The 24,710-nt window shown below is 48.0% G+C and overlaps 1 protein-coding gene across 6 annotated transcripts; it reads left to right on the top strand.

Moving 5' to 3' along the window:
• Positions 1–71: 71 nt before the first annotated feature.
• On the top strand, positions 72–24,710 carry PCID2 (PCI domain containing 2). 6 transcript variants are annotated; one of them, XM_011280926.4, is made up of 14 exons: positions 72–255; positions 6,603–6,692; positions 9,772–9,845; positions 11,271–11,336; positions 12,208–12,249; positions 13,199–13,253; positions 16,670–16,773; positions 19,650–19,725; positions 20,400–20,517; positions 21,567–21,667; positions 22,821–22,894; positions 23,047–23,172; positions 23,667–23,790; positions 24,109–24,710. In XM_011280926.4, the coding sequence occupies exons 1-14, from the start codon at positions 220–222 to the stop codon at positions 24,196–24,198; spliced, it is 1,176 nt and encodes a 391-aa protein (XP_011279228.1). In that variant the 5' UTR covers positions 72–219; the 3' UTR covers positions 24,199–24,710. The 6 variants fall into 6 exon arrangements, with proteins under 6 accessions (XP_011279228.1, XP_003980583.1, XP_011279229.1 ...); XM_003980534.6 differs by having other exon boundaries at positions 20,376–20,517; XM_011280927.4 differs by lacking the exons at positions 11,271–11,336; positions 12,208–12,249 and having other exon boundaries at positions 20,376–20,517.

Raw genomic sequence — 24,710 nt, 5'->3', positions numbered from 1 at the left:
GGAGAGGCGCGAATCGCAGAGCGGACCCCGGCCTTCCTCAGCCCGGACGTGCCGCCATGCCGGCCCGGGACGCGCTCCCGCGGATTCTGTCCCTCCGGAACCAGAGCGCGGGGAAGGCGGGGGCGGAGGGACGCTGGCCCGGACGGACCGCGGGCCGGAAGTGAAGTGGCCGTGGCCGGACGCGCAGGCCGCGCCCACATCCGGTGGAGGGGAGCCGCCATGGCGCACATCACCATCAACCAGTACCTGCAGCAGGTAACGCGCTCCGTCCTAGGGGTCTGCAGCGCGAGCCCCGCGGCGCTGGCGAGAACGCGTGGGCCGGGGCCAGTCGTCTCTCCCGCTCTCTCTGCCTGAGCTCTTAGCCGCCAGACGGGAAGCGAGGGCGACTGAACGGGCACACTTGACGGTGTTTCCCGGGAGCCCAGGGGCGGACCGGTGAGCGTTGACCTCAATTTAGGGACGTGCGGCGTGGTCCTAGCCGACCCGGAGGGCCTGTTAGCCACGCTGAGCAGTGGGGCCTCAGCCGTGGAAGGCCTGGCCCAACGACAAGACCCCGGACAGATACTGGTGGGATGGGGTAGGCAGGTGGTCCGGCCACGAGCGCTAGTGGAGCAACCATTGAGGACACGGTTAGCACCGGCGGACTTTGTATAGAAATGCATCTCACGGGAGTTTCGTCCTCACAGCCTATTAACGGCAGAGTCCACTGAAAGCATAAGTGTTTATGGATTCAAAACTTGCATTGTGTCCACTAAACTGTGCTCATTCCTAGAACTGGAACCGTGGTGATAAGGAAAAGAGGGAGTGGATTTTAAACATGTCTTTAGGAAACGTTCCGTTAACATTCTATGGCTGAGGGACTGGGAGAATAAGTGCCAAATTTCCAGCGTGGGCAACACATGAGCAGAACAGATTTGGAGGGAAAACTAAACTCGGTGTTGGACATGTTGAGTTGGGGGTGTCTGTTGACAACTAGATAAAGATATCTAGATGACAATTGAATACAGTCTGACATGATTGGGACCGTTCATTTCATAGATATTTGGTAATTTAGTTAAAACAGGAATCCTGAAAAAACAGATACATGCTTTTTAAAAAATTTAAAACATGCAAGTATGCATTCATTTGCCAATCTTTTGATTGAGATCTAAGACCTTTCTTTTAAGAAGTCTACTGTGGCTGTATCTTTGCAGAGTTAAGGTTTTCTAGTACCAGCTTATTTAAAGCTGGAAGGAAAGACATTTGAGAACCAACTTGAGTAGAGACTCTCTAGAATTTCATGTTTTTCTGAATATTTTACAATTCTGTTGCTCACAGCTAAATCCTTTTTGGCATTTTGCGTGCGTTGAACATAGTCTGACCCACGTGGAGGCTCAATACAATTCGTTGACAGGATAAATGGGGGTAGATAGAAGGGAGTGAAGTGCAGTGATTTGCCAATGCTCAGACCTCCTCATTCTGGTGAGTACTGAAGTTAGAGTTGGTGCTGGCCCAAGTTTCATAGTCCTCTGTTTCACCAAAGTCTTCCTGGATCCTGTTCCTGTATTCCCAGGGGAATCTTACTTGATGAAGTAGTTGGGTGATGGGAAGAATAACCACTAGTGCTTGTTGAACTCTTACTAAGAACCTACCACTGTTGTTTGTAGTAACTGATTACTGCTTTTTCTAGGAGGTGGGTCCATTGCAAGCCTCATTTTACAGAGGAAGTTAAATGGTTTTCCAGGGTCACAGGTCTACTATGTGGCCCATTCAGACTGGGAGTTCTGGCCTTAGAGTCCATACCCTTAACACAAAGCTCACTGCCTCTGTTAGCCTGAGTTTCAGCCAACGTTTCCTGTTTTAGTCAACCTACCTATTTCTCAGGCTCCAAAGTATGCTGTTTTTTGAATCTCAGTGACTGTCAGTTGGGTACAACTCCATTCCTTGTTTCGTACTTCACAGTAACTTCAGCCAGCAACTACCCGTGGACAAGTCATGTGTCTGTCATTTCCTGTGTTCTCTGTGATAACTTGATAATAGCACTTGGGTCTATTGGCACTTGGGTTGGTTGGGTTGGGTTGGCTATAATAGCACTTGGGTTTGGTTTTACTCCTCGTAAGTTTATGAGTTCTCTTGTTAGTTTCTTGGATGCTCACAGAACACATGCGTTCCTGGGTCAGAGACCAAGGGCCTGTAACCCAGTGCGGTGGGCAGTGTGGGGTCAGCCTGTTGGTTCCCTTGGATTCAGTTCCCATTGGAGACTCAGTGGGCTTGGAAGGGTGCCTGCACCTGCATCCAAGAGAGAAACGCTGAATGTTGGGAATCCACCCATTTTGTAGAAAACAGTGATTTAAGCCTGCGTTTTGTTTAGGGTTAGGGATGAGGGGAGATATTGCTTCATTTCTCAAGGTGACAGCCACATAAACAGCCCTGAGCAGTGGCCCAAGTGAAAGAGCTAGAGGTCAGGGCCTCATGGGGCCAGCACACCCAGCTCGAGAGCCCGCAAAGGGCTGTCTTTGCCAGCAGTCAGTCATAGCTAAGATGTCCTCTTGTCTGTTGAGGCCCTTTTTATTTAGTGCTCTTCGTTTCGACAGGCATATGGTTTCATTTCTGTTCCGAGAGGACAGGTTGAATTAATTTACTTTACATTTCCCCATATATGCTACTTCTAAGAATTGTTGTCGTACTTAGAAAAAGATCAGTTTGCACATACAGTTGATTCTCGAGCAATGTGGGAGTTAGGGGTGCTGACCCCACACAGTTGAAAATCCACAGATAGCTGTACTTCCTCCCAAAGGCGGATCTCATCGTTATCTCTAGCATCTCTTTGAGGGCTGGTGTTATTTTTTTGGTGTCCTTTACATCATTCTTTTGTCTGTTCTACAAACTCTTATTTCAAACTGCAAGTTACTTTTTTTTTTTTAATGTTTATTTATTTATTTGGGGAGAGGGACAGAGAGAGAGAATCCCAAGCAGGCTCAGTGCAGTCCGCACAGAGCCCAAAGCGGGGCTTGAACTCACGAACCGTGAGATCATGGCCGGAGCCAAAATCAAGAGTCAGGTGCTTCACTGACTGAGCCCCCCAGACGCCCCAGCAGGTTACTTTTTAAAAACTGTCTACATTTACAGTTTTCATTTTCCCTAGCTTTTTATTCTGCAAATTTTCAAAGCTACAGAAAAGTTGAAAGAAGTACAATGAAGACATGTCCACTCCTCACCTGGCCACCCTGTCGGCCTCCTCCTTCCCTCTGGGCCCTGCACTTCTCTCTCCTGAGCTACTTGAAGGAAGTCACTGACTGTGGCCCTTCACTGAGGACCATTCTGCTGTCCCGATGCACAGCCTATAGAGCACCCAAGACATTTTACATCAGTGTTTTCTAAAGCAGAATTCATGGTTTACCCAGAGTGTTCTTTGGAACCTCTTCTTTAACTCCAGGATCCAGTCAGATCATACTCTGCATTTGGTTGTTTTGCTCTTTGGTCTTTAATGTTTATTTATTTTTGACAGAGAGACAGAGCACGAGTGGGGGAGGAGCAGAGAGAGAGGGAGACACAGAATCTGAAACAGGCTCCAGGCTCCGAGCTGTCAGCACAGAGCTGGACGCGGGGCTTGAACTCACGGACAGCTAGATCATGACCTAAGCCAAAGTCAGATGCTCAACCAACTGAGCCACCCAGGCACCCGGCTCTTTGGTCTTTAATCTAGAAGAGAACTCTTGCCTTTTTCTGGGAAGGGATTTATTTTATGACGATTAACTTTTTAAAACATGTGCAGGGCAGTGGGATCCTAGATTTCTCACCATCGGCCTTTATTTGACTTTTAATGATTAAGGTTTGGGTTAACGTGGCTGGCGTGGGTTTCCTGTGGCCTCACCTCAGGAAGCTGCCTCAGGGGTCCTTGCTGATCACCTGCCCATCAGGTTGCTCCCGGGTCAAGGTACTTTTCCCATTGTAATCGAGTCATAATCTGTGTGTGTTGGGGGGGGTCCTGTGGGGGCCTGGGAGCACCCGCCCTATGCCCTTTTACAGAATGGTCTCCACTTTCATTTGTGGTCTTTTCCCAAGTGAGCTATTACGTTAATATTTACCAAGGGGTGATTCTCTCACTCTTTCTACGTTTATTAGCTACTATTTCATCTGTTAAAAATGCTTTTCCCCATGCTCCTTTTTAAAGATGTATTATTATAGATCATTTTTAATGCCGAGTAATAATCCAGAACCAATAGTACGAATGTCCTTATTTGCCTGGGTGGCTTAGTTAAGCATCTGACTCTTGATTTTAACTCAGGTCACAATCTCATGGTTGTGACATTGAGCCCGCGTCAGGCTCTACGCTGATAGCACAGAGCCTTCTTGGGATTCTCTCTGCCCTCCTCCCCTGCTCATGTGCACACTCTCTCTCAAAAAATAAACATTGAAAAGTTATAAAGAATATTCTTAATTCTTTTGAAGCTCTGCTTGTCCCAGATTTGGCCACTAAGAACTCCTTCAGACTGGTTTCTGGGGGCTTTCTGGCCTGTGTTCATCCTTCCTTGAGCTCTGCTTTGCTTTCTGATACAATAACATCCACTCCAAGCTCATGTAGTTCTGTCCCTGTCCCAGCACTGGACCAGTCCTTTTCCAGCGGCTCTGGTTCCTTTCAGTAGGTACTGGAGTTTAGAAAATCTGGGTGCTGGCTGTGCTCATTGCCACTGGGGGTGGGGGCATATCATTACCTCTAGGCCTTCCTTGTTAGCAGATGGAGTTAGTAAATGTATTTTTAAGAAATTATGAGTTCCAGGGGCACCTGGCTAGCCCTTGATCTTGGGGTCATGAGTTCAAGCCCCATATTGGGTATAGAGATTACTTAAAGAAATTACGAGTTCCAAGAGTAGATGACTCTTCCCCTGCCCCCCTCCAGCCTCCATGGACCAGCTTGGAGCCTGGAGGTCACCAGGTGACCAGCAGTAGCCAGGAAAGAGAACTTTCTCTGGGGAGTGCCCAGACGGGCCACCAGGGACACTGCAGGGCAAGTTGCTGAGCGGGCTGTCCTGCTGGAGTCCAGCCTCGGGGTCTAATGGGGGCTGACTAAATCAAGACACCAACAGTTCTGAGACATGACATGTCACGGTGGCTGACACAGGTGACTGGCTGGCTGTGGTCCTCGTGTTCCCTGAATAGTGTGTTGGTTCTTTTAGGATTTGTCCGTGGTCTGTTGCTGTCCCTTTGCACCTTCACCCCTCTGGTGACAGGGACTTTGGCAGCCTTTATCAGCCTCCTTGAGGACCAGTATTTTGTGATTCCTTGTAATAATATTTGATGTAACCCTGCACAAATCTCTTGTTTCTTGCAAATCCCTAGAAGTGGAATTACTGGCCCCAAACCTAAGTGCTTGCATGGTTTCATTGGAGAGTCGATGGCAGATTCTTTAGTCCATCTATTGTCTTAGGTGATGCCCTAAGTGGTGTAACAGACCGGGAGTTGGGTCCATTTCTTCTAGCTGAGATGCCAGGTGGGGGTTACTGGGTGGGGCGGGAGAGCAGGTGTGTGCCCTGCAGCAGGCGTTCCCAGCAGCTTCCCGCCAGTGGTGTGGGACAGCACCCTTCACTGTCTGTTGTTGGGAGCGGCTAGTCTAGCCGCCCTTCTCACGCTCACCTCTCCTGGTAGGTGCACGGAGGTGTCTTGCTGCCTGTCACTGCTGGGCAGCAATGCGAGCGCATTCTTGTGGGTGTACCATTGAAGTCTGCTTTATGTCACGCCTGATCGCAGTCTTACATGGACATGAGGTTTACATAACTGATCCCACTGTAGATAAATCGTACCGTATATGCAGCTTTCTCTACCCATACGGTTGGGATTTTTATGTTATCTTTTGGTAAACATAATTTTAAGACCTCGTTTGCTTTTCTAATTACAAATGTCTGCTGCAACCCAGGCCTCCAGTGTGGACAGACAGAAAAGTCTCCTGGGTCCTGCTGGCCAGGGGGTCAGCTGTATGGTGTGGGCTCCGTGTTTCTTCCTGTGCTTACATATGTAGGGTTTTTTTTGTTTTTTTTTTTCCTCCCAGATTAAGGTAGGCATTTTTCCTGTGACTTTTTTTTTTCTTTTTTTTTTTTTGCTTAACGGTAAACATACTATGGATGCTTTCCAGCGTCATCACTGATGGATCTATTTAGTTCTTGCTCACAGTGCCCAGGTCTCCCGTGGTATGGCTATGACATCATTTCTTTTAGGTGTTGCCAATGCCCTTTTTGCTTTTATATGTAGGTTGAGTAAAAGCCTTTTTTTGGGTATATATGATTCTTAAGCTTTTTTTTTTTTCTCCCTATAAGCTTTGTAAGTTTTCAAGTGTCAGTATGACTGAGTAAAAGTAAAATAATTCACCTTCATTAATAACCACTGGCTTATGCTGCTTTCTCATTTTTTTTCACAGTAAGTCACCTGTTTATTTGCCTCTAAAAGATCTCATTTTGAAATGTAGTTATTGTTTGCTGGCTAAAGAGAGTACTGACTTGTTGCATTTCTATTACTGTGACTCCCTGATTCAGAGTAGGGAAAATGGATTTTAGTGGCATACAACCTGTTATTTAGGTTCTACAAGTATTTTATTTTCTACTTAGCTTTTCTCTGTTCAAATGTTTCAGGTCTATGAAGCAATTGACACCAGAGATGGGGCGTCCTGTGCAGAGCTCGTGTCTTTCAAGCACCCTCATGTTGCCAACCCACGGCTCCAGGTGGGCGCAAGGTTCCACGTATGCAGGTGTCTGAGAGGGCTCTAGGGTGTCTGGCTTCCTAAGGAAAGTGTAGAGGTTGAGTCAGAAGGAGACTAATACTGCCATTCTTATGAAAAACTTAAAGCTTGTCTATGATGTATATAATTCCAGTTATTTATTGTACACTTTGTGTTAGATACCGTCCTGAGGTATGTGTCTCAGGTTCCTGTAGTTAATTCCCACATGACCCTCTGAGGTTCAGAGAAATAGTGTATAGTAAGGTCATCCAAGGTCATCCAGCAGGCAGGCGGTGGGGCTTAGGTTGTGCCCTGGCCTGTCTGTCCCCAGAGCTCACAGATGTGTCTTGCTATGAGTAAAGCTTCATGGAGCATACCCCTGTCTACTTGTTCATGTCCTGTCTGTGGCTGCTTTCCCGCCATAGCAGTGTAGCTCGGCAGGCCAACAGAGACCTACAGCCTGCAGAGCTAGCAATATTTACCATCTGGCATTTTATGGATAGCATTTGCTAAATCCTACACTGAAATAGAAGTATCTTTGATTTATGGCACAAAAACAGACACTCAGGTCAATGGAACAGAATAGAGAACCCAGAAATGGACCCACAAACGTATGACCAACTAATCTTTGACAAAGCAGGAAAGAATATCCAATGGAATAAAGACTGTCTCTTCGGCAAATGGTGCTGGGAAAACTGGACAGCGACATGCAGAAGAATGAACCTGGACCACTTTCTTACACCAGACACAAAAGCAAACTCAAAATGGATGAAAGGCCTAAATGTAAGACAGGAAGCCATCAAAATCATTGAGGAGAAAGCAGGCAAAACCTCTCTGATCTTGCCCGCAGCAACTTCTTACTCAACACGTCTCTGGAGGCAAGGGAAACAAAAGCAAAAATGAACTACTGGGACCTCATCAAAATAAAAAGCTTCTGCACAACGAAGGAAACAATCAGCAAAACTAAAAGGCAACTGGTGGAATGGGAGAATATATTTGCAAACGACATATCGGATAAAGGCTTAATATCCAAAATCTATAAAGAACTTATCAAACTCAACACCCAAAAAACAAATAATCCAGTGAAGAAATGGGCAAAAGACATGAATAGACACTTCTCCAAGGAAGACATCCAGGTGGCCAACCGACAATGAAAAAATGCTCAACATCATTCATCATCGGGGAAATACAAATCAAAACTACCATGAGATACCACCTCACACCTGTCAGAGTGGCTAACAACTCAGGCAACAACAGATGTTGGTGAGGATGCAGAGAAAAAAGATCTCTTTTGCATTGTTGGTGGGAATGCAAGCTGCTGCAGCCACTCTGGAAAACAGGATGGAGGTTCCTCAAAAAACTAAAAATAGAACTACCCTACGACCCAGCAATTGCACTACTAGGAATTTACCCAAGGGATACAGGAGTGCTGTTTCGAAGGGGCACATGCACCCCAATGTCTATAGCAGTGCTATTAACAAGAGAGTATGGAAAGAGCCCAAATGTCCATCGATGGATGAATGGATATAGGAGATGTGGTATACGTATACAATAGAGTATTACTCAGCAATCAAAAAGAATGAAATCTTGCCATTTGCAACTATGTGGATAGAACTGGAGGATATTATGCTAAGTGAAATTAGAGAAAGAGCTATAGGACTTCACTCATATGAGGACTATAAGATACAAAACAGATGAACATAAGGGAAAGGAAGCAAAAATAATATAACAGGGAGGGAGATAAAACATAAGAGACTCTTAAATATCGAGAACAAACAGAGTTGCTGGACGGGTTGTAGGAGGGGGGATGGGCTAAATGGGTAAAGGGCATTAGGGAATCTACTCCTGAAATCATTGTTGCACTACGTGCTAACGGACTTGGATGTAAATTAAAAAATAAATTAAAAAAAAAAAAGTATCCTTGACTTAACAGATAAGTGATGCCCAAGCATTACCTTCTGTGGGGAATATTCTTGTCGTTTTATCAAGTCTTGTTTCCTTGTGATTCCCATTATGATATTCTAACGTGTTCCTGTTGGAAGCACAGGTTTTGTTTTGTAAGGAAAAGGGGCCCTGAGTATTGGAGATTATATTTGGTAGCGTACAGGCTGTACCTCAGACCAAGTGAACCAGTTTGTGGAGTAGAGGAGGCTCTTTGTAAGTTCCCTGGATGGTTCTCCTGGGCAACGGAGTTGAAAACCGTCGCTCTAAATGAAGTTAGTGCCGGAGGCTTGCCGGCCGGATGTGCCTCCGTGGGTGCCACACACCTGCCCTTCCTCCCTGCCCTACTCACTATGCCAGTCCACACCCACGGGCTCCTTTAATTCTGTGTGCCGGATGACCCGTCGTGGCCCTCACGTCATCTGAAATCTGGCCAAGAGGGAGAGGGAAGAAAATGTTAGAAATAAATGTCAGCTGGCCTAGCCAGGACACAGAGAGGGTGGCTCTGTCACCAGGAGGTGAGAAGAAATGATTTTTTTTTTTTAATTTTTTTCAATGTTTGTTTATTTTTGAGAGATAGAGTGTGAGTACGGAAGGGGCAGAGAGAGAGGGAGACACAGAATTCAAAGCAGGCTCCAGGCTCTGAGCTATCAGCACAGAGCCTGACGCAACACTTGAACCCATGAACCGTGGGATGATGTGGGCCAAAGTCAGACGCCCAACTGACTAAGCCACCCAGGCGCCCTAAGGAGAAGTGATTCTTAATAGGGCATCGTCTCTGAGTCATGTGGCCTTATTTATTTTGCATTCTTTATTAAGCACATAGTAGCTGCTCAATAAATGTTTCTTGACTGACTGGCTGTTGTATTAAGATACGCACAGAAGCGTCCAGGGTTTTTCTTGGACTGTGGTAGATGAAACACGTGTGTTTGTGTAGTCCCTGTCACAGACCCTGAGTGATAAATGTGTGTGGAAGTAACGACTCTTTAATTCAGAAGGGCTAGAGTGTCAAGTGTTACTGTGAACTCTAAAGTGTAAATTCCTTTGCAACAGGTTTGTCTAAATCTCTTTCTACACATTGCATTCTTTTAATGCCTTTCAATTTAAATTTTATTTTTGTCATTTGTTTTTTTGTCATTCAGTTGGCCTCCCCGGAAGAGAAATGTCAACAGGTTTTGGAACCTCCTTATGACGAAATGTTTGCTGCTCATTTAAGGTAATCTGTTGGTGAGGAAAAATAAAGCAAATCTGGGAATTGCTGAATCAACTAGGGATTTTATTTAACATCATCCGAAATTTGAAACAAAGAATAATTTGAAAAGAAAAGTTCATTTTTAATTTTACTTTGGTAAAAAAAAAAAATTTACTTTGGTAAAGTAAAAATTTTACTTTGGTAAAGCCTATGAGAACTTTCTGAAATTTATACCACTTTAAAATCTTAGTAAACTTTTTTTCATTTGAAAGATCATGGATGCTTTTAAAAGTTGAAGCTATATTGTGGTCCTGCACATTCATTCATTCATTTATTGAGAGAGAGAGAGGGCACAAGTGAGTGAGGGGCAGAGAGAGAGAAGGGGGGCTCACCCAGTGTGGGGCTCGAACTCAGGAACCGTGAGATCATGACCTGAGCCGAAGTCAGATGCTTTACCGACTGAGTCTGCCTGGGCGCCCCGCACATTCACGTGTTTAGAGTGTGGTGCTGGGAGCATTGACTATTGTATCGGCTGCAGGGTGCTCCGTTGTTCAGGAGGGCATTCAGCTCGCCGTTAACTTGTGCTGCGGAGAATAGAGCTAATGCTGAGCAAAGCAAATGAAAGACTGCGAGTGGGGGAGGGACAGAGAGAGCGCGTGTGCGCCCGAGAATCCCAATCAGGCTCCACACTGTCAGCACAGAGCCTGACATGGGGCTTGAACTCACCAACTGTGAGATCGTGACCCGAGCTGAAAGCAAGAGTTGCACACTTAACCAACTAAGCCCCCCCGGCACCCCAAAGACTGCTTTTTAGTTACATCTCATATCTGCTGTTTTCATCGTTTTTGCGTTGAGCGGGCAGAGCTTGACGTCCTAAAGCACTGGTGTTTGGTCGCCCTCCCGCCTGCGTGCCTCCGGTGTTGCCAAGCAGGCTGGGGTGCAGGAGGCAAGGTGGAGTAAGAGCCCGTGTGAGCCCTGGGAGGGGCCTTCTGGAAAGGTTGGGGGTGCCACTGGGTTCCTGGCTGTGTGAGGCACCCTGCTATTTCCTGGCTCTGTACAGTTCCGGATTTGGGGGTGAACTCACTGATGCTGACTGCCCAGTGAACACCCAGTGAGAACATCCCCCTGCCCCTGTACTCCCTCCCCCTCAGGTGCAGTGCAGGTGTCGTGCTCTGGTTTTACCAGCATCTGTCACTCTCACCTGCTGCAGCTCGGTCTCCTCCCAGGACCCGAGAGAGTAGTCTTTGGACTTTGTGTGGGTTTCATCTCACATCAGCCTGTTTTAGTTCAGAAGCCACTTGTGTATCTCTTCTCCCCTTGGTTCCTGTAGCTCCAACTTCAGGATCAGCAGAGGACCGGGCATTTGTGACCGAAGTGAGGGGTGGGGTCTGTGGAGCTCTCTTCCAGGTTCTGCTTCTCTATCCTCAGTCCGCGATGTTTCCTTTGCAGGTGCACTTACGCAGTGGGGAACCACGACTTCATAGAGGCGTACAAATGCCAGACTGTCATCGTCCAATATCTTTGTCTTTGGTGTTACTGTTCAGTTATATTTGGGGTTTAAGATGTTGAAACATCGGGCCAGTTTTATTCATACCTTTAATTAGAAAGGAATGAAAAAACCTTTCAGAAGAGAAACTGGTTTCGCCTTTTCACTCAAGTGCTTAAATTTAGCATGGACCTTGAGACTGTCATGTTACCTAGGTAGCGAGGAAGAACACAGGTTGTGATTAAGGTTCCTTAATTCTGTTGGAAGAACATCTCCTTTAAAACATTAAGTCTAGTTACAGCAACTACTTAGTCCTTTTGGTGAAATAACAAGAGTTCTGAAATCCAGGCGTAGGTGGACAGGAGTGAACTCAATAAACATCATCATTTGATTGTGGTCACTAAAGACCTTTATCAAGCTAGTTTCTGATTTAAGTCATTTAAGCGATATCTCCTAGCTAAGGCCTCAGTCAATGAATGTTCTGGTTTTTATATGTATCTCTAGATTTTTAGTTTGCTTCTTTTTTAACCTTGTTTAAATATACAAAGGAGAGTCGGTTACTAACTAGGGAAGTCTCCTTTGAATTTAAGAATTCTGTAATCAGGGAAATATACTTTACAGATTCTAAAGCATATTATATATAACTCATCATCTGGCTTCAGAGAAACCAAATGTTTGAAGTTGCCAATTAAAAAAATCTCAGTCTCTTACTTTGGAGAAATATAATTACTATACTCATACCTAATGACTTTCAGATATTTGTAATCTGTATATTTTTCCTTTAAGAAGCTCTCTCTCTGATATATGATTTTCTAAACTTAAAATTTAGAGTCCTTCATATTTCTTACCGTTTGTGGCATTACTTGGATTTTGTACGTTATTCCTTCCTTAACATAATACATCTTTTCTGCGGGCATTTCAGGCCCACAAAGAGGACAACTGGTGAGTATGGGCAGAAGCAGCCAGAAATTAGCAAATGGCAATTTTTTTTTTCTTAGCAGAAGCTTTTTAAAACTTTATTCCAAATAAATGTGTTTTATCTGTGGATATTTAATATCCTGTGTTGACACAGGATAATACCAGCGCAGATAATGGAGTTCTCATAGTGTAAACATCATGTGGCAGAGTAGAGAGTTTGCTGTGTTCACATAAATATGAAGCCTTGTTTCTACTTCAGCCCTACCAGACCCAAAATATATATCAAATACTGTCTTTCCCTTCAGTTGTCAGCTTTGAACTTTGGGCTTTAACTTGGATAAAAAGGCAGGTCAAGTACAGTTATATCAGGTCAAGTTCCTTGGCAGACTGATTCTTAATTTTATGATTTTTGATTTATTAACTGTAGGTAAATACTGAAGTGTTTATACTGCGCTAACTGAAGGCTTACAGGTATCTTACTGAAAAAACAAAAAAACCTTTTTTAACTGAAGACTTGTCTTACAAAACCAATGCCGCCAGTTAAATTAAAAAACAAAAACAAAAACTTTTATGACATTTTGTCTGTTACGTCTCCTGGGTCGTGTTAGGTCTCACTAAACCACATCTTTTTTTAGTGGAGCTGTTTGGATAATGGTTGAGGGGAAGGTGGAGGTCCTAGAATGGCATGAGGAGGTGCTGTCTTGGACTGAGGACCTAGATGCACTGGGGTCCACGCCTCAGGGTCCGGGCGGTGGGCGGGTGGCGCTTCAGTGCCCAGCGTCCGTGTCGATCAGGGAGCCCGGGGCTGAGCCTGCCCCAAAGGGAGGTGAGGGAGGCAGCGGTAACCGTCAGATCCCTGGAGGGAGGTGGCCGCGTGTGAATGGTGGACCTGGGTGTCCGTGTCATTCCCAGCTATGGTAATGGAATCTGACCTCGTGGCCTCCTCAGACATTCTTGCTTTTTTGCCCCATAGGGCTCTGCCTGTCATGTATGCTGTAGCGCTTGACCTTCGAATATTTGCCAATAATGTAAGTTCAGTTTCTATCTCTATCGTTTTAAAACTCAAACTCCATTTCTACCTGTTGTTTAATTTCACGTCATTCTTCCCAAAGTTTTGGGGAAGGAGTGGGTTAGGCAGGAGGTGTCTGGTGTAGAGAGCAACAGGACAGGGGTGGCTGGACCTCACTCTCGTCGCTGGGTTGATGTGAAGATTTAAACATGCATTGGGTTTTCACACTGTGGACGTGGAGAGGCTTGTTCCTGAGCGTGGTTCGTCGGGTGTGGCGTGCGGCAGGTGTTCAGAGGGGCAGAGTGGGCCCAGGGAACGGTTCTGCACTGTCTTCTGTTAAGATGCGGCTGTGCTGTCTTGAAGAATTCCTCCTTGATGCGGATCCAGGAGGCAGCTGGGGGTCTCTGTGGTGCCAGGAGGCAAAGGCTGCGAGTGTGATGGGGCTGGTTTGCCCTTGAGGGTCCACACGCGGCAGTTTGGGATGGGAGCAGCAGTTGTGAACTTGGTCCCAACACGCCTTTCCGGGTTTAAAAATTATTGATAAAAATTACTGATACCTTCCGACTCCAAACAAGGTGGGGTAGCTGCAGCTTTCCTCTCTGTCCTGCCGGGAATGCCGAGGCCAGCATGGCCCCACAGGCAGACAGAAAACGCCAGGGACTTGCAGAGCAGTGAGCGGTGGGTTCCCCGAATTGGCCGGGGACCCAGAGGAGCGTAAAACCCAGAAATGCCCATGGGCTGCGACGAAGAGGTCCTGAGGAGAGCAGGAGGGGGAGGGCAGCCCAGAAGCACGGACCTCCTCAGCAGTCCCTGGTGCACCCACCCGCCGCATGCGGGTCCCCAGCCCTGCAGGGGCCTGTGGGGAGCCGGACCCACCTAGCCTGGGACAGTTCCCCACCGGCAGGGCATCCCCTGCTGGAACAAGGCACACAGGGTCCACAGTCTCTTAACCTCGTGCCCCGATTATCACTTCTCGGAGAGTCTCAGGAGGAGCTTTGTGAGGAGACCGTCCACAGACGCCAGATGTTGGAGTCCCTGACCAGATGGCAGCCCGGCCGTCATAAAGAAGCCCTGGGGCGTGGTCATGAAAGCGCTTGAGCAGATGCAAGCATAAGGGTATCTCAGCAAAGAACTAGAAGATGTAATGAAGAGCTACATGGAAACTTCTAGAACCGAAAAATAGAACTTAAATGCGAGTTATCTGAGGCTCCGGAGAACATTTGGTTATATGTGTTCTACCTATTTGTATTTATTGTATAAAATTTTTTTAACTGGGATTTAAACACATATTTATCTAAATAAGTCTTTTATGTGGTGATGTAACTGGTGTTTTATTTTTAGTTTTTAAATTAAAAAATTTTTTTTTTTTTTTTTTTTTTTTTTTTTTTGAGAGAGAGAGAGAGAGAGAGAGAGAGAGAGACAGAATGTGAGCAGGGAAGGGACAGAGAGAGGGAGACCCAGAATCCGAAGCAGGCTCCAGGCTCTTAGTTGTCAGCACAGAGCCCAAGGCGGGGCTTGAACTCACGAACCATGAGATCATAACCTGAGCTGAAGTCGGAGGCTTAACTGACTGAGCCACCCAGGCGCCTCATAATTGATGTTTTAAATAAAAAACGACTATATCTTCCAAATGAACAAAATGTACCTAGAAGAGTCACGTTCTTTGACCTCTTAGTGTTGACAGAAGCGACTGGACCATGCTCTTCTGTGTGCACGGTGCCACACTATGTTGCTTTGGTGGAATGTAGGAAGGCAGTCTGGACTCACACAGATGTAGACGGACAGGCGAGGAATATTTTAATAGTCTTTCAGATGATTGTAGATGCTCTTTTGGGCCACACCAGAGCTCCAGGAGGTAATTTGTAGAGGTTAGTTACAGCGTGGCTTCTGAAGCTTGGCAGCGAGCTTTTCTGCTGGTACATCGGAATCCGCTGGGGTGTCCTGAATTCTGAATGGATCGTTCATTCCCATGTGATTTTGTAGGATCAAACGGTCATTTGGAAAATTTTGGTTCACTGAGTTAAGGAGATGTTCCAGATGTTGACGTATTTCATTATGTAAAAAACCCCAAACCAGAAAAACTGCATTTGTTAATGTCTCCAGTGACCTTATCAGAAGAGCTTTGAAGTAATGGAATGTTGCCAAGTTCATCATGGTTGATACAACTTTTTCAAAATTCTGATTTTTTTTTTTTTTTATTTGAAAGTACAGATGTCTTTGGCAACAAATACTGTCAGTGTTTTGCCTGGAATTGATGGCCATGTTTCATTCACCTTGGAGCACATTGGTCCTTCAGACCCTGCTGCCTGGACCACCATGCCCTTTGGTCAGTTGTTGGTTCCACGTGATAGCTGGCCACTCCCAATAGCTGCCCAAGTGTTTTTCCTTAAAAAAAAAAAAACCAAACAAAAAAAAAACTGTCATACCTCGGTGTGCAGCTTTAGGCATATTTTCCATGTCATCACAAAGAATATTGAAAATAAATGTATTCAAGGACCAAGATTTTAAAATTAACATTTACTGTGTCATCAAGGACATTTTAGAACTCTTTTTAAGTTTATGTATTTGAGAGAGAGCAAGAGGGGGAGGGGGCAGAGGGAGAGAGGGAGAGAGAGAGTCCCAGCAGGCTCTGAGCTGTCAGCACAGAGTCCAATGCAGGGCTGGAACTCACAAAACAGATCATGACCTGACCTGAAACCAAGAGTTGGACGCTTAACTGACTAAGCCACAAGGCACCCCATCAAGGACATTTTGAAGTGACATCAGTGTTCCTGGTTGGTTGAAGGATTGCTGACTGCTGCTTTAGTTTGGTGTTGCTGGAAAGGCCCCAGCAGTTTGTCCTGCCATAGTTTTTGCACCATCGGTGTGAACATCAGTATAGCGGAAAGACAAGTGGTGGCTGTTGGTGTTGTCCTGAAAATAGTTTTGACCACAGGGATCACCTGCAAGTCTTCCAAAGGCCCCCAGGGGTCCGTAGACCTTACGTGGAGAACCTGTGATAGGGGCGTGAGTGGGAGGAAACGGGTTCTTCTCTAAGACTGGCTGGAAAACCAGGAGAGAGTCAAACCTGGGAATGACTTTGGTGTCTGTCAGAGGGTACACTTCAAGGGTTTTGACCAGCTGTATGTGGGGGGTGGAGCAGTCTGTGAGCACTCAAGGAAAGGCTCCGTTAGCAGCACGGGGCCACATGTGACAAAGGGTTAAAAAACAGATGACGGCCCCAGTCATTTCAGTTGGTTGAATAGAAATTTGATTTGTGGAAGAGTTGGAAGATGCTGTGGAACTTTCTCAGTTTTTAAAAATAACATTAACTAAAAGATTTGCCCAGAACCTTCTGGGACTTTGACCCTAAGTTGCAGCCATCTTTGCTCCTAGCCATGCCAGAAGTGCTAGAGGAAATGAGAGCATGACTGATGACTGTTTGCCGTCTGCCAGGCGGACCAGCAGCTGGTGAAGAAAGGGAGGAGCAAGGTCGGGGACATGCTGGAAAAGGCGGCCGAGTTGTTGATGAGCTGTTTCCGCGTCTGCGCCAGTGACACGTGAGTACGCGCGCCCTCTCCCAGCCGTCGACACTTGTCTTCTGTGTGTCTGTGGTCACCCCTCAGCATTACCGTCTCTTGCTTTAGATGGTCACTGTTGTGTAAAGGAAGTGAGGGAGGAGAAGAAAACAGCCTTTGACCTCTGCCATGTGCCGTGTTGCCAGAACCCTTTCCTCTGTCCCGGGGTCTGACTGAACCCGGCCCATTTCCTACACGAGGTCCCGCACCAGCACGTTGCTCCGAGTGCTGGTCTGCTGGCACCGAATTCTCTAAACTCTCGTTTTTCTGTACTGTCTTCATCTTCCTTTCTGCTGGGTGGAGAATTCCGGATGGACCGTGTTTTCTGTTGGCGCGTTAGCACGTCCGTCCTCCTGTTTTCCTCTGTTCCTGGTTCGCAGCACACACCTCCGGCCTCTGGCAGCATCATCTCTCCACCATGTCTCTCGCCACTTGACTCTGCTGCCCTGCATGTCGCCGTATTTCTCTTATTTGGGGTTCGTTGAGCTTCTCGGGTCTGGAAACGAATGTGTTTTATTAGATTCTTAGAGCTGGGATTTTTCCTCCTTGTGTGTCTCCTCTGGGATGCCTGTGGGAGGCGTGTTCTGACACGGGCACTGGTGCTGCTGGTTTTCCATCTTGTCCTTCCTCTCTGGCCTTCGGTGCAGGTGATTTGTATTGACCTCTTTCGAGTTGACCGATCTCGTCTGCCGTTATTTATTTTTTAATCCTAGGCTTTCTATCCGATTCTGCTTTAGAGTTTACATTTTCCTCCTGAAACCCCATCTCTTCCCCCATTATAAAATCACTTGATTCTGTAAAAAAAAAAACTTGATTGGAAGTTGTAATGGAAAGGAAGATTGGAAATTATAATGGAAAGGAGGAAGTTTTCCATACGTAAACATACAAAACTATTGTTCACGGAAAGTGTCCCAGCTTCTCTTCTCTTACCTCTGTCCCCACCAGTCCCACCTGACAATGTTCCAGCCAGAGCTGGATGTCAGTGGCCACTCCGTGAGCCGGGGTCCTCCCCAAGGCGTCGCAGGTGCCCGCCTGTCCTCCCGCTCTGCTCTTCTGTCAGTGGTGGCCTCCGACATGGCCTCAGACAGGAGGCTGTGCTTCTGTGGCTTTCGCGACAGACCGCACTCTTGTCCTTGCACTCCCCAGTGGTCCTTACATGGACGGGAACGCTTGTGGCCGAGGCTGAGGGAGTCCACTGCACTGCTGTCATGCCGTGGCCCCCACGCCCAGGGAGTGTTCAGTCTGGGTTTGTTGTGGGATAAGTGGCTTTCCTGGTGTGTCACCCGAAACACGGTAACCTGAGGAAAAACAGAGAAACTGGACTTCATCAGAGTTAGAAACTTCTACGCTTCAAAGGACGCCATCAAAAAAGTGCACAACAACGGTAGAACACAAAAAACATATTTGCAAATGATGTGACTGACAGCGTGTGTCCAGGATGTGTGAAAACTGCACAGGTTGACAGGAAAAAGGTAAAAACCTGCCTTACTTGGGCGAAGGTCTGAATAGGTACTCTGCAAAGGAGGGAGCCAAACGGCCAGGAAACCCTCGCAAAGATGCTCAACATCTTCGGTCACCAAGGAGACGTGAATAAAAACCACTGCGGGCAAGGTGTGGGCACCGCTGCTTGAGAGAAACCCTGTTACCCCCTTCCCCCCGGGCTGCTTCCCGCGTGTCTCTGGAAGAGGTCCTCTCCTTTAGTCCAGACGGGCCCAGGTGGAGTGCTGAGAAGAGTGCTCAGCCATGATGCCTAGCACCTGCTCCTCCTGCTCCTTCCAGAGCGGTGTTCACCTTGCGCTCCAAGGTGGCCGGGGCTGCATTGTCCCCACTTCACAGACGAGGACGTGAAACCCACGGAGAGAGGGTTCTTTGTTCAGGTCCTGTCCCTGGCTGGTGACGGGAGTCACGGGGGAGACCCTGCACCTGGCTGGTGACAGTCATGAAGGAGCTGGCTGTTGTCACAAAACAGGACTTTGATACTTAAACACCAACCGTATTTTTACGTTGAGCATTCTGATATGGGCATGCCCCGGTCTTAGGGAGTGATTTCTATTTCTCTGGCTTATGAACAGCCTGCCAGTCTCCATCTGAGTTTGCAGGCAGCTGGCCGCTGGCACCATGGAGCGAGTGCACAGCTGCGCCTGGAAGAACCATTGCGGCCTGTGGACTCGTGGGAGACGCGACTCTGGATTGTGTTCCAACCCTGTATCGTGAAATCGTGAGGCGTTTGGCTGCATTGACGGAACTTTACAGTGAAAATACCTGTACACCCGCCCCTTGCTCTGCAGATGGGTATCTACCCTTCTGTGCATCTAGCACTTTGCCTTTGTTTTTTGTTTCTGGTGCATTCCAAAGGTGGCCTGTCCCTCAGTGACTTGTTTAAATACTGCGGTTTCTCTTGTGCTTTGAGGTAAAATTTATCCACAGTGACTCCCACGGATCTTGACTGTATTTGGATAAGTCATCACCCATGTGTGACCCAAACCCCCTGGAGGTCCAGGACACTGTCGTTGCCCATCCCCTTCCCAGGTGGACCCTCCCCACGGTGCCTACACAGCATGTGCTGCGTCTTGCTCTGTTTGTGGTTTGTCCATGTCGTTGTGGATTTCTGTAGTTCACCGTGTTGTCAGGATAAGCAAGAACACATCCCCTTGTCCACAGTGCGTTACCCAACACACATGATGTGTACTCCGTAGCCTGTTAGGTCAGACCTCTGCTTTATGTTGTTTTATTTCATGGGTGAGGCTGGAGCAGTGTTTTATCTCAAAGTACTAATTTTGTTTAGGCAGATTGTCTTCGTGACTAATAAATAAAACCCTTGTTTTCCATGCAACTAAACAACAGTTGTCTTCCCACAGTCGGGCTGGCATCGAGGACTCTAAGAAGTGGGGGATGCTGTTCTTGGTGAACCAGCTATTCAAGATCTACTTTAAGGTGTGCTTCCCTGGGGGCGCTTGCTTTCTGCCCGTCTCCCTGGGCACCGGTGTCCCTGGTGTCGCTGGGGGATGACCTAACCGGACTCACGGTCGAGTCTGTGGCACACCTGCTGGGGGCGGGGACTGCATCAAGTGTTTTGTGTGTGTCTTACTGTTTTGGCCTCTGCCTCATGAGGCGAGGGCTGCACCTCCAGGGAAAGCAGGGCGCCAATGCCCCAAGCGGCATGCCTGGCGTGGGGAGACTGGACTTGCATGGGAGGGGTTCACCCCAGCCTTCTCTCCTCTGCTGCAGTAATTAGCTGCGGAGCAGGGGGTGCCTGGATGGGTAAAGAGGCCCTTCGTGCCGTGTGGGCTTGGCCAGTGGCCCCTCTGTGGCCCCTCCGTGGCAGGCCCTCCAGCCTGGGGTAATCTGCCACGCAGCTGGCATTTCAGTTCTTATTACTAAATAGGCAGTTTTAACCATGTAGTTCCTGCTCCGAGGAGGTGTGTATGTGGTGGGGAGAAGCTGGTGTTGGTCCTGCCACGTCCTCAGTAACCCTGGGGCTGGCTGTAACCCTGAGGGCAAGACTAACCTCGGGGGGGGGGGGGGGGGGGCAGGGCTGTAACCTCGGGGGAGGGGCTGTAACTCCAGGGGTGGGGCTGTCGCAGATAAACAAGCTGCACTTGTGCAAGCCCCTCATCAGAGCCATCGACAGCTCCAACCTGAAGGACGACTACAGTACCGCCCAGAGGGTGACGTTCAGGTACTACGTCGGGCGCAAGGCCATGTTCGACAGTGACTTCAAGCAAGGTTTGTTCGTCTTCGTTTCCAGGGTTCTAAAGATGCGGGGCTCTGGGCGGCGGCAACAGTTGTGGCACCTTATTAGCATGTAAGGTGGAATCTGCTGTAAACCTCATCCAGGCTGTGTGTGTGTGTGTGCGCACGTGCATGCATGTGCACGTGTGCTTGCGTGTGCGTGTGCGTGTGTGTGTGTGTGCGCACGCGCAGCTGTGGGCACCAAAGTTGTTACTGAAAGGAAAGCCTGTCCTGGTCTGTGGGACCCCTGCCAGAGTCTCAGTCGCTGTGGACGTCTTTCTTATGTGATGTCATTGAAACACCACAGTCCTTCCTGTTGGACGTGAAGGATTGCCCCCCCCCCCCCGAACCTTTGTTGTGCCCTTGTGGTTGCCGCGGAGGCTGGGAGTCAGCTGTGGAAACCCCAGGGGACGTGTCCACCCCCCTCCCCACCACCCTGTGTACTGTCGCCATTTCAGTGCTTGTCAGAGCCGAGCTTTCTCGAAACCATGTCACTGTTCGTTTCTCGTGAGTTTTCTCGACAACATGAAGCCAGGTTTTTCTCTTAAACTTTGTGATTAGCTGGCGTGTGGCGGCTCCCCGTGGTCTCCTGTGTTGTACCCAGACTAGACCTTTTAAACCCACGTCTTCAGCGGCTGTGTGCACATGGAGCGACGTGACTAAAAGTGCTTTTTCTCCGTGCGTTAGAGCTGTGCAGTCTGATAACGAAAGCAACTGTGCTGTCCTGGCGATTGCTCTGGTTTTGTTCCGTAGGCTCATGCAGACCAGCTGTCCAGGGCTTTGGAACGTGGCCCTCCTGGGTTGTTCCCCTACCTCGTGTTAGTCCCTTAAAATGCGGAGCATAAGAATAGAAGCTTTTATGTCGTATTCTTTTGAGGGTTCTTAAGGTACCACTCTGGTTTTCCCCCGAATTTGAGTACCAAGCACAGCAAACAGCCTTTACTGTCAGCCGAAGGTGCTTCCAGTTTCTGAGACTGTGGTTCTATCGGGGCTGGGGGTGGGGTGGGGTTCCGACCTCTCCCGTGTTGTCGGTGTCTCTGCAGCCGAGGAGTACCTGTCCTTTGCCTTCGAGCACTGCCACCGCTCGAGTCAGAAGAACAAACGGATGATTCTCATCTATTTGCTCCCAGTGAAAATGCTGCTGGTAAGTGATGCCACTCAGCTCTTGTAGACCCTGTTTCTCGGAACTTGCCTGCAGGTGGCGCGTAGGTACTACCGTCTGAGCCCCATGTGAGCACACCCCGGAATAGGGGACAATAAGCTTTGTGTGTGGCCTGAACCATTTATCCTCACAGCTGACACTGTAGATCCTTCTAAAAAGGTTTCGTGCTTCCTTCCTCTTAAAAGTATCTAACTTAAAAGTTGAACATCTGTGAGACACAGTAATAAATGCATGTTTATCTGTTTCCCCTAAAAATCTAAATTAATAGAAGCGGATTAAGAAAGAAAAACAACATTCCAGCCTGTCTGTAGGTATCTCATTTGGTCACCCAAAGTTAATTTGAGACTTGAAAAGAAACAGCAAGTAACCGGCAAGTTTAATTGACTAACACTTCCTCAAAGTGATAGAGCTTCCTTTCCTCCCGTTTAAAAATTTTAAAAAGTGATCAAAGCAGTACCCACGTGGTTAAAATGTAAATAGAGCAGGGTAGCTGATGGCCGAAAAGTGCCGTGTCCTGCGTGCCCTGTCTGCTTCCGACCCTGCTTCCCAGAAGCCTGCAGTCGTAAACGGTTCAGCTGCCTCTCCTGGAAGACGTTTCTGAGTTCCCGGCTCTTAGTGTTTTCTTCAGCCGCTGCTTCCCCTCTAAGTTATAACCAGTGAGGGCATGAGAAGGTCAAGGTCAGGTGCCAACTGAGAGGCAAGCCTGCACTACTGCTCCCAGGTGCTCTGATGGCCAGACCCTTGTTAGCTCATCTGCCATCGTGTTTATAGGCCTTGTTCCAGTACTTCAGAAGAAACTGTAAGAGGGGCGCCTGGATGGCTCAGTTGGTTAAAGGTCCGACTGGCTCAGGTCATGATCTCGCACCTTGTGGGTTCAAGCCCTGTGTTGGGCTCTGCTGACAGCCTGGAGCCTGGAGCCTGCCTCCAGTTCTGTGTCTGCCTCTCTCTCTGCCCCTCCCCCGCTCGTGCTCTGTCTCTCTCTCTCAAGATAAATAAACATCATAATAAAAAGAAACTCAGAAACACAGGTTGCAAGTTTTCAAAAGGTGGTGATTCCTTCATATGAATTTTGTCAAAGATCAACTCTGTTGAGAACGAAATGGTCTTATTCTGGACAACTGGTGCTTTGTCTTAGGGTCATATGCCGACCATCGAGCTGTTGAGAAAGTATCACCTCATGCAGTTTGCCGAAGTGACCAAAGCTGTCAGGTATCTAACCTTTTCCACTTGGGCCCTTTTAAAATATGACATCAGCTAAAAATCTGTCACGTGGCCTGTGAGAGCTCGTTGCTCCTTGACGCGCTCTTGTCCTTGGCTCCGGTTTTTGTGACCACGTTTGTGCATTTGTCCCTCACACGCAGCGAAGGCAACCTTCTGCTGTTGAACGAGGCTCTGACGAAGCACGAGACCTTCTTTATCCGCTGTGGCATTTTCCTTATCCTTGAGAAGCTGAAGATCATCACCTACAGGAATCTCTTCAAGAAAGTGTAAGCTAAGTGTTTTCTTTTTAACAAGTTTAGGTTTTAGTGTGACTCCCGCCTGGCCGGGCTGTGGAGGTTTCTGACCGCCTGTGTGGACGAGGCCCCAGCCCTGCCCTGTGCTCTTGTGGAATGAGAGCAGACTTCTGCGGGCACGTGTACCAGTGCTCAGGGTCGAGGGCCCCACATTTTGCCACATGACCAGCTGACCCAAACCCCGCCCCGCTCCCATTTGTCAGGAAGTTGAATTCTGTATCTGTTTCCGCTCACAGCTGTGGGGACCACCTGTCCTCGACTGCGGAGGACACTGTTCACTGTGAGGGGTGCCCTGGTTTCAGAGACCACCTCCATTCAGTGAGATGTCCCATACATGTGAGAAGTGATTCTCGCATGTCTCCCAGGTGGTTTGTCAGGAGACATTTGCCCTCCCGACTCGGAGCGTCAGCTGCCACCAGTGCCCCAGCTATTGGTAACCCGCGTGGACCCCCACCTCCCTCCCCCAGGTACCTGCTGCTCAGAACACACCAGTTGTCTCTGGACGCTTTCCTGGTTGCCTTGAAGTTCATGCGAGTGGAGGACGTGGACATCGATGAGGTCCAGTGCATCCTGGCCAACCTGATATACATGGTGAGCGAGCCGCGTCCCAGCGGGCTGGGCCTCAAACTTGGTGTTCGGGTGGAGCTGCGGGAAGGCCACTTAGTTTGTGAAGGCATTTTCTGACAGAACTGATTCCATCCTAGGGAATAACTGTGGTATTCAAAGGGGACACGGGTGGGTGGACACAGTCTGGATTTCTCTGTTGTCCATACCATATGTGTTTATTTGTTGTGTGCCCCGGGGGATCCAGCGGCTACGATTGGAGTCGGCCGCTTACGCGCGGGGCTGAGTGGTGAATGCACCCACTCCTTGGCCCAGAACCACAAGCCAGCCCTCTCTTCCCTGCAGGGCCACATTAAAGGCTACATATCACATCAGCATCAGAAGCTGGTTGTTAGCAAGCAGAACCCGTTCCCCCCGCTGTCGACAGTGTGTTGAGTGCGTGTACGGTCCCGAGGACGGGAGGGCGGCATGTTCCTTCAGTCACCGTTTGCGCAGATGAAATCCATCCTGTGCCAGGACCCTCCGCCGCCGCGATCTCTGGGCTCGTTTCTCTGGGCTCACAACTGAGGTCCACCATGCGGAGAGCGGGAGCTCCTTCAGAAAATGTGGACGGGCGAAGGGGCTCTGTGCCCCGCACAGCTCTGTTACCTCAGAGGTGCTGTTCCTAAAGGCACCTTGGTAAATTTTTACGTAACCCTTCCTTTGAAACAGCATCCTGAGTTTATACGAATGGCGTGTCCTTTATTCTGTCTTCTGGAGGCACATCTATTTTTATACGTTAAATTTGAACTTTGTATCTGATCAAAGTGTTTGGTTAATTTAAAGCTTCTTTGTACAAAATGAATTTACTTCGATAACGTTCCACATTTTACAGCCTGCCATGTTTTCAGAGTGTGCACGTTTCCTCTGTTCGTGCAAAATTTACTAAAGAAAATGTCCCAAGTGGT

This window comes from Felis catus, chromosome A1, assembly GCF_018350175.1.
Source record: "Felis catus isolate Fca126 chromosome A1, F.catus_Fca126_mat1.0, whole genome shotgun sequence".
In the NCBI taxonomy this organism is placed as follows: Eukaryota; Metazoa; Chordata; class Mammalia; order Carnivora; family Felidae; genus Felis; species Felis catus.
The sequence above is the reverse complement of the archived record's forward strand: the minus strand, read 5'-3'. Positions and strand labels throughout refer to the sequence as shown.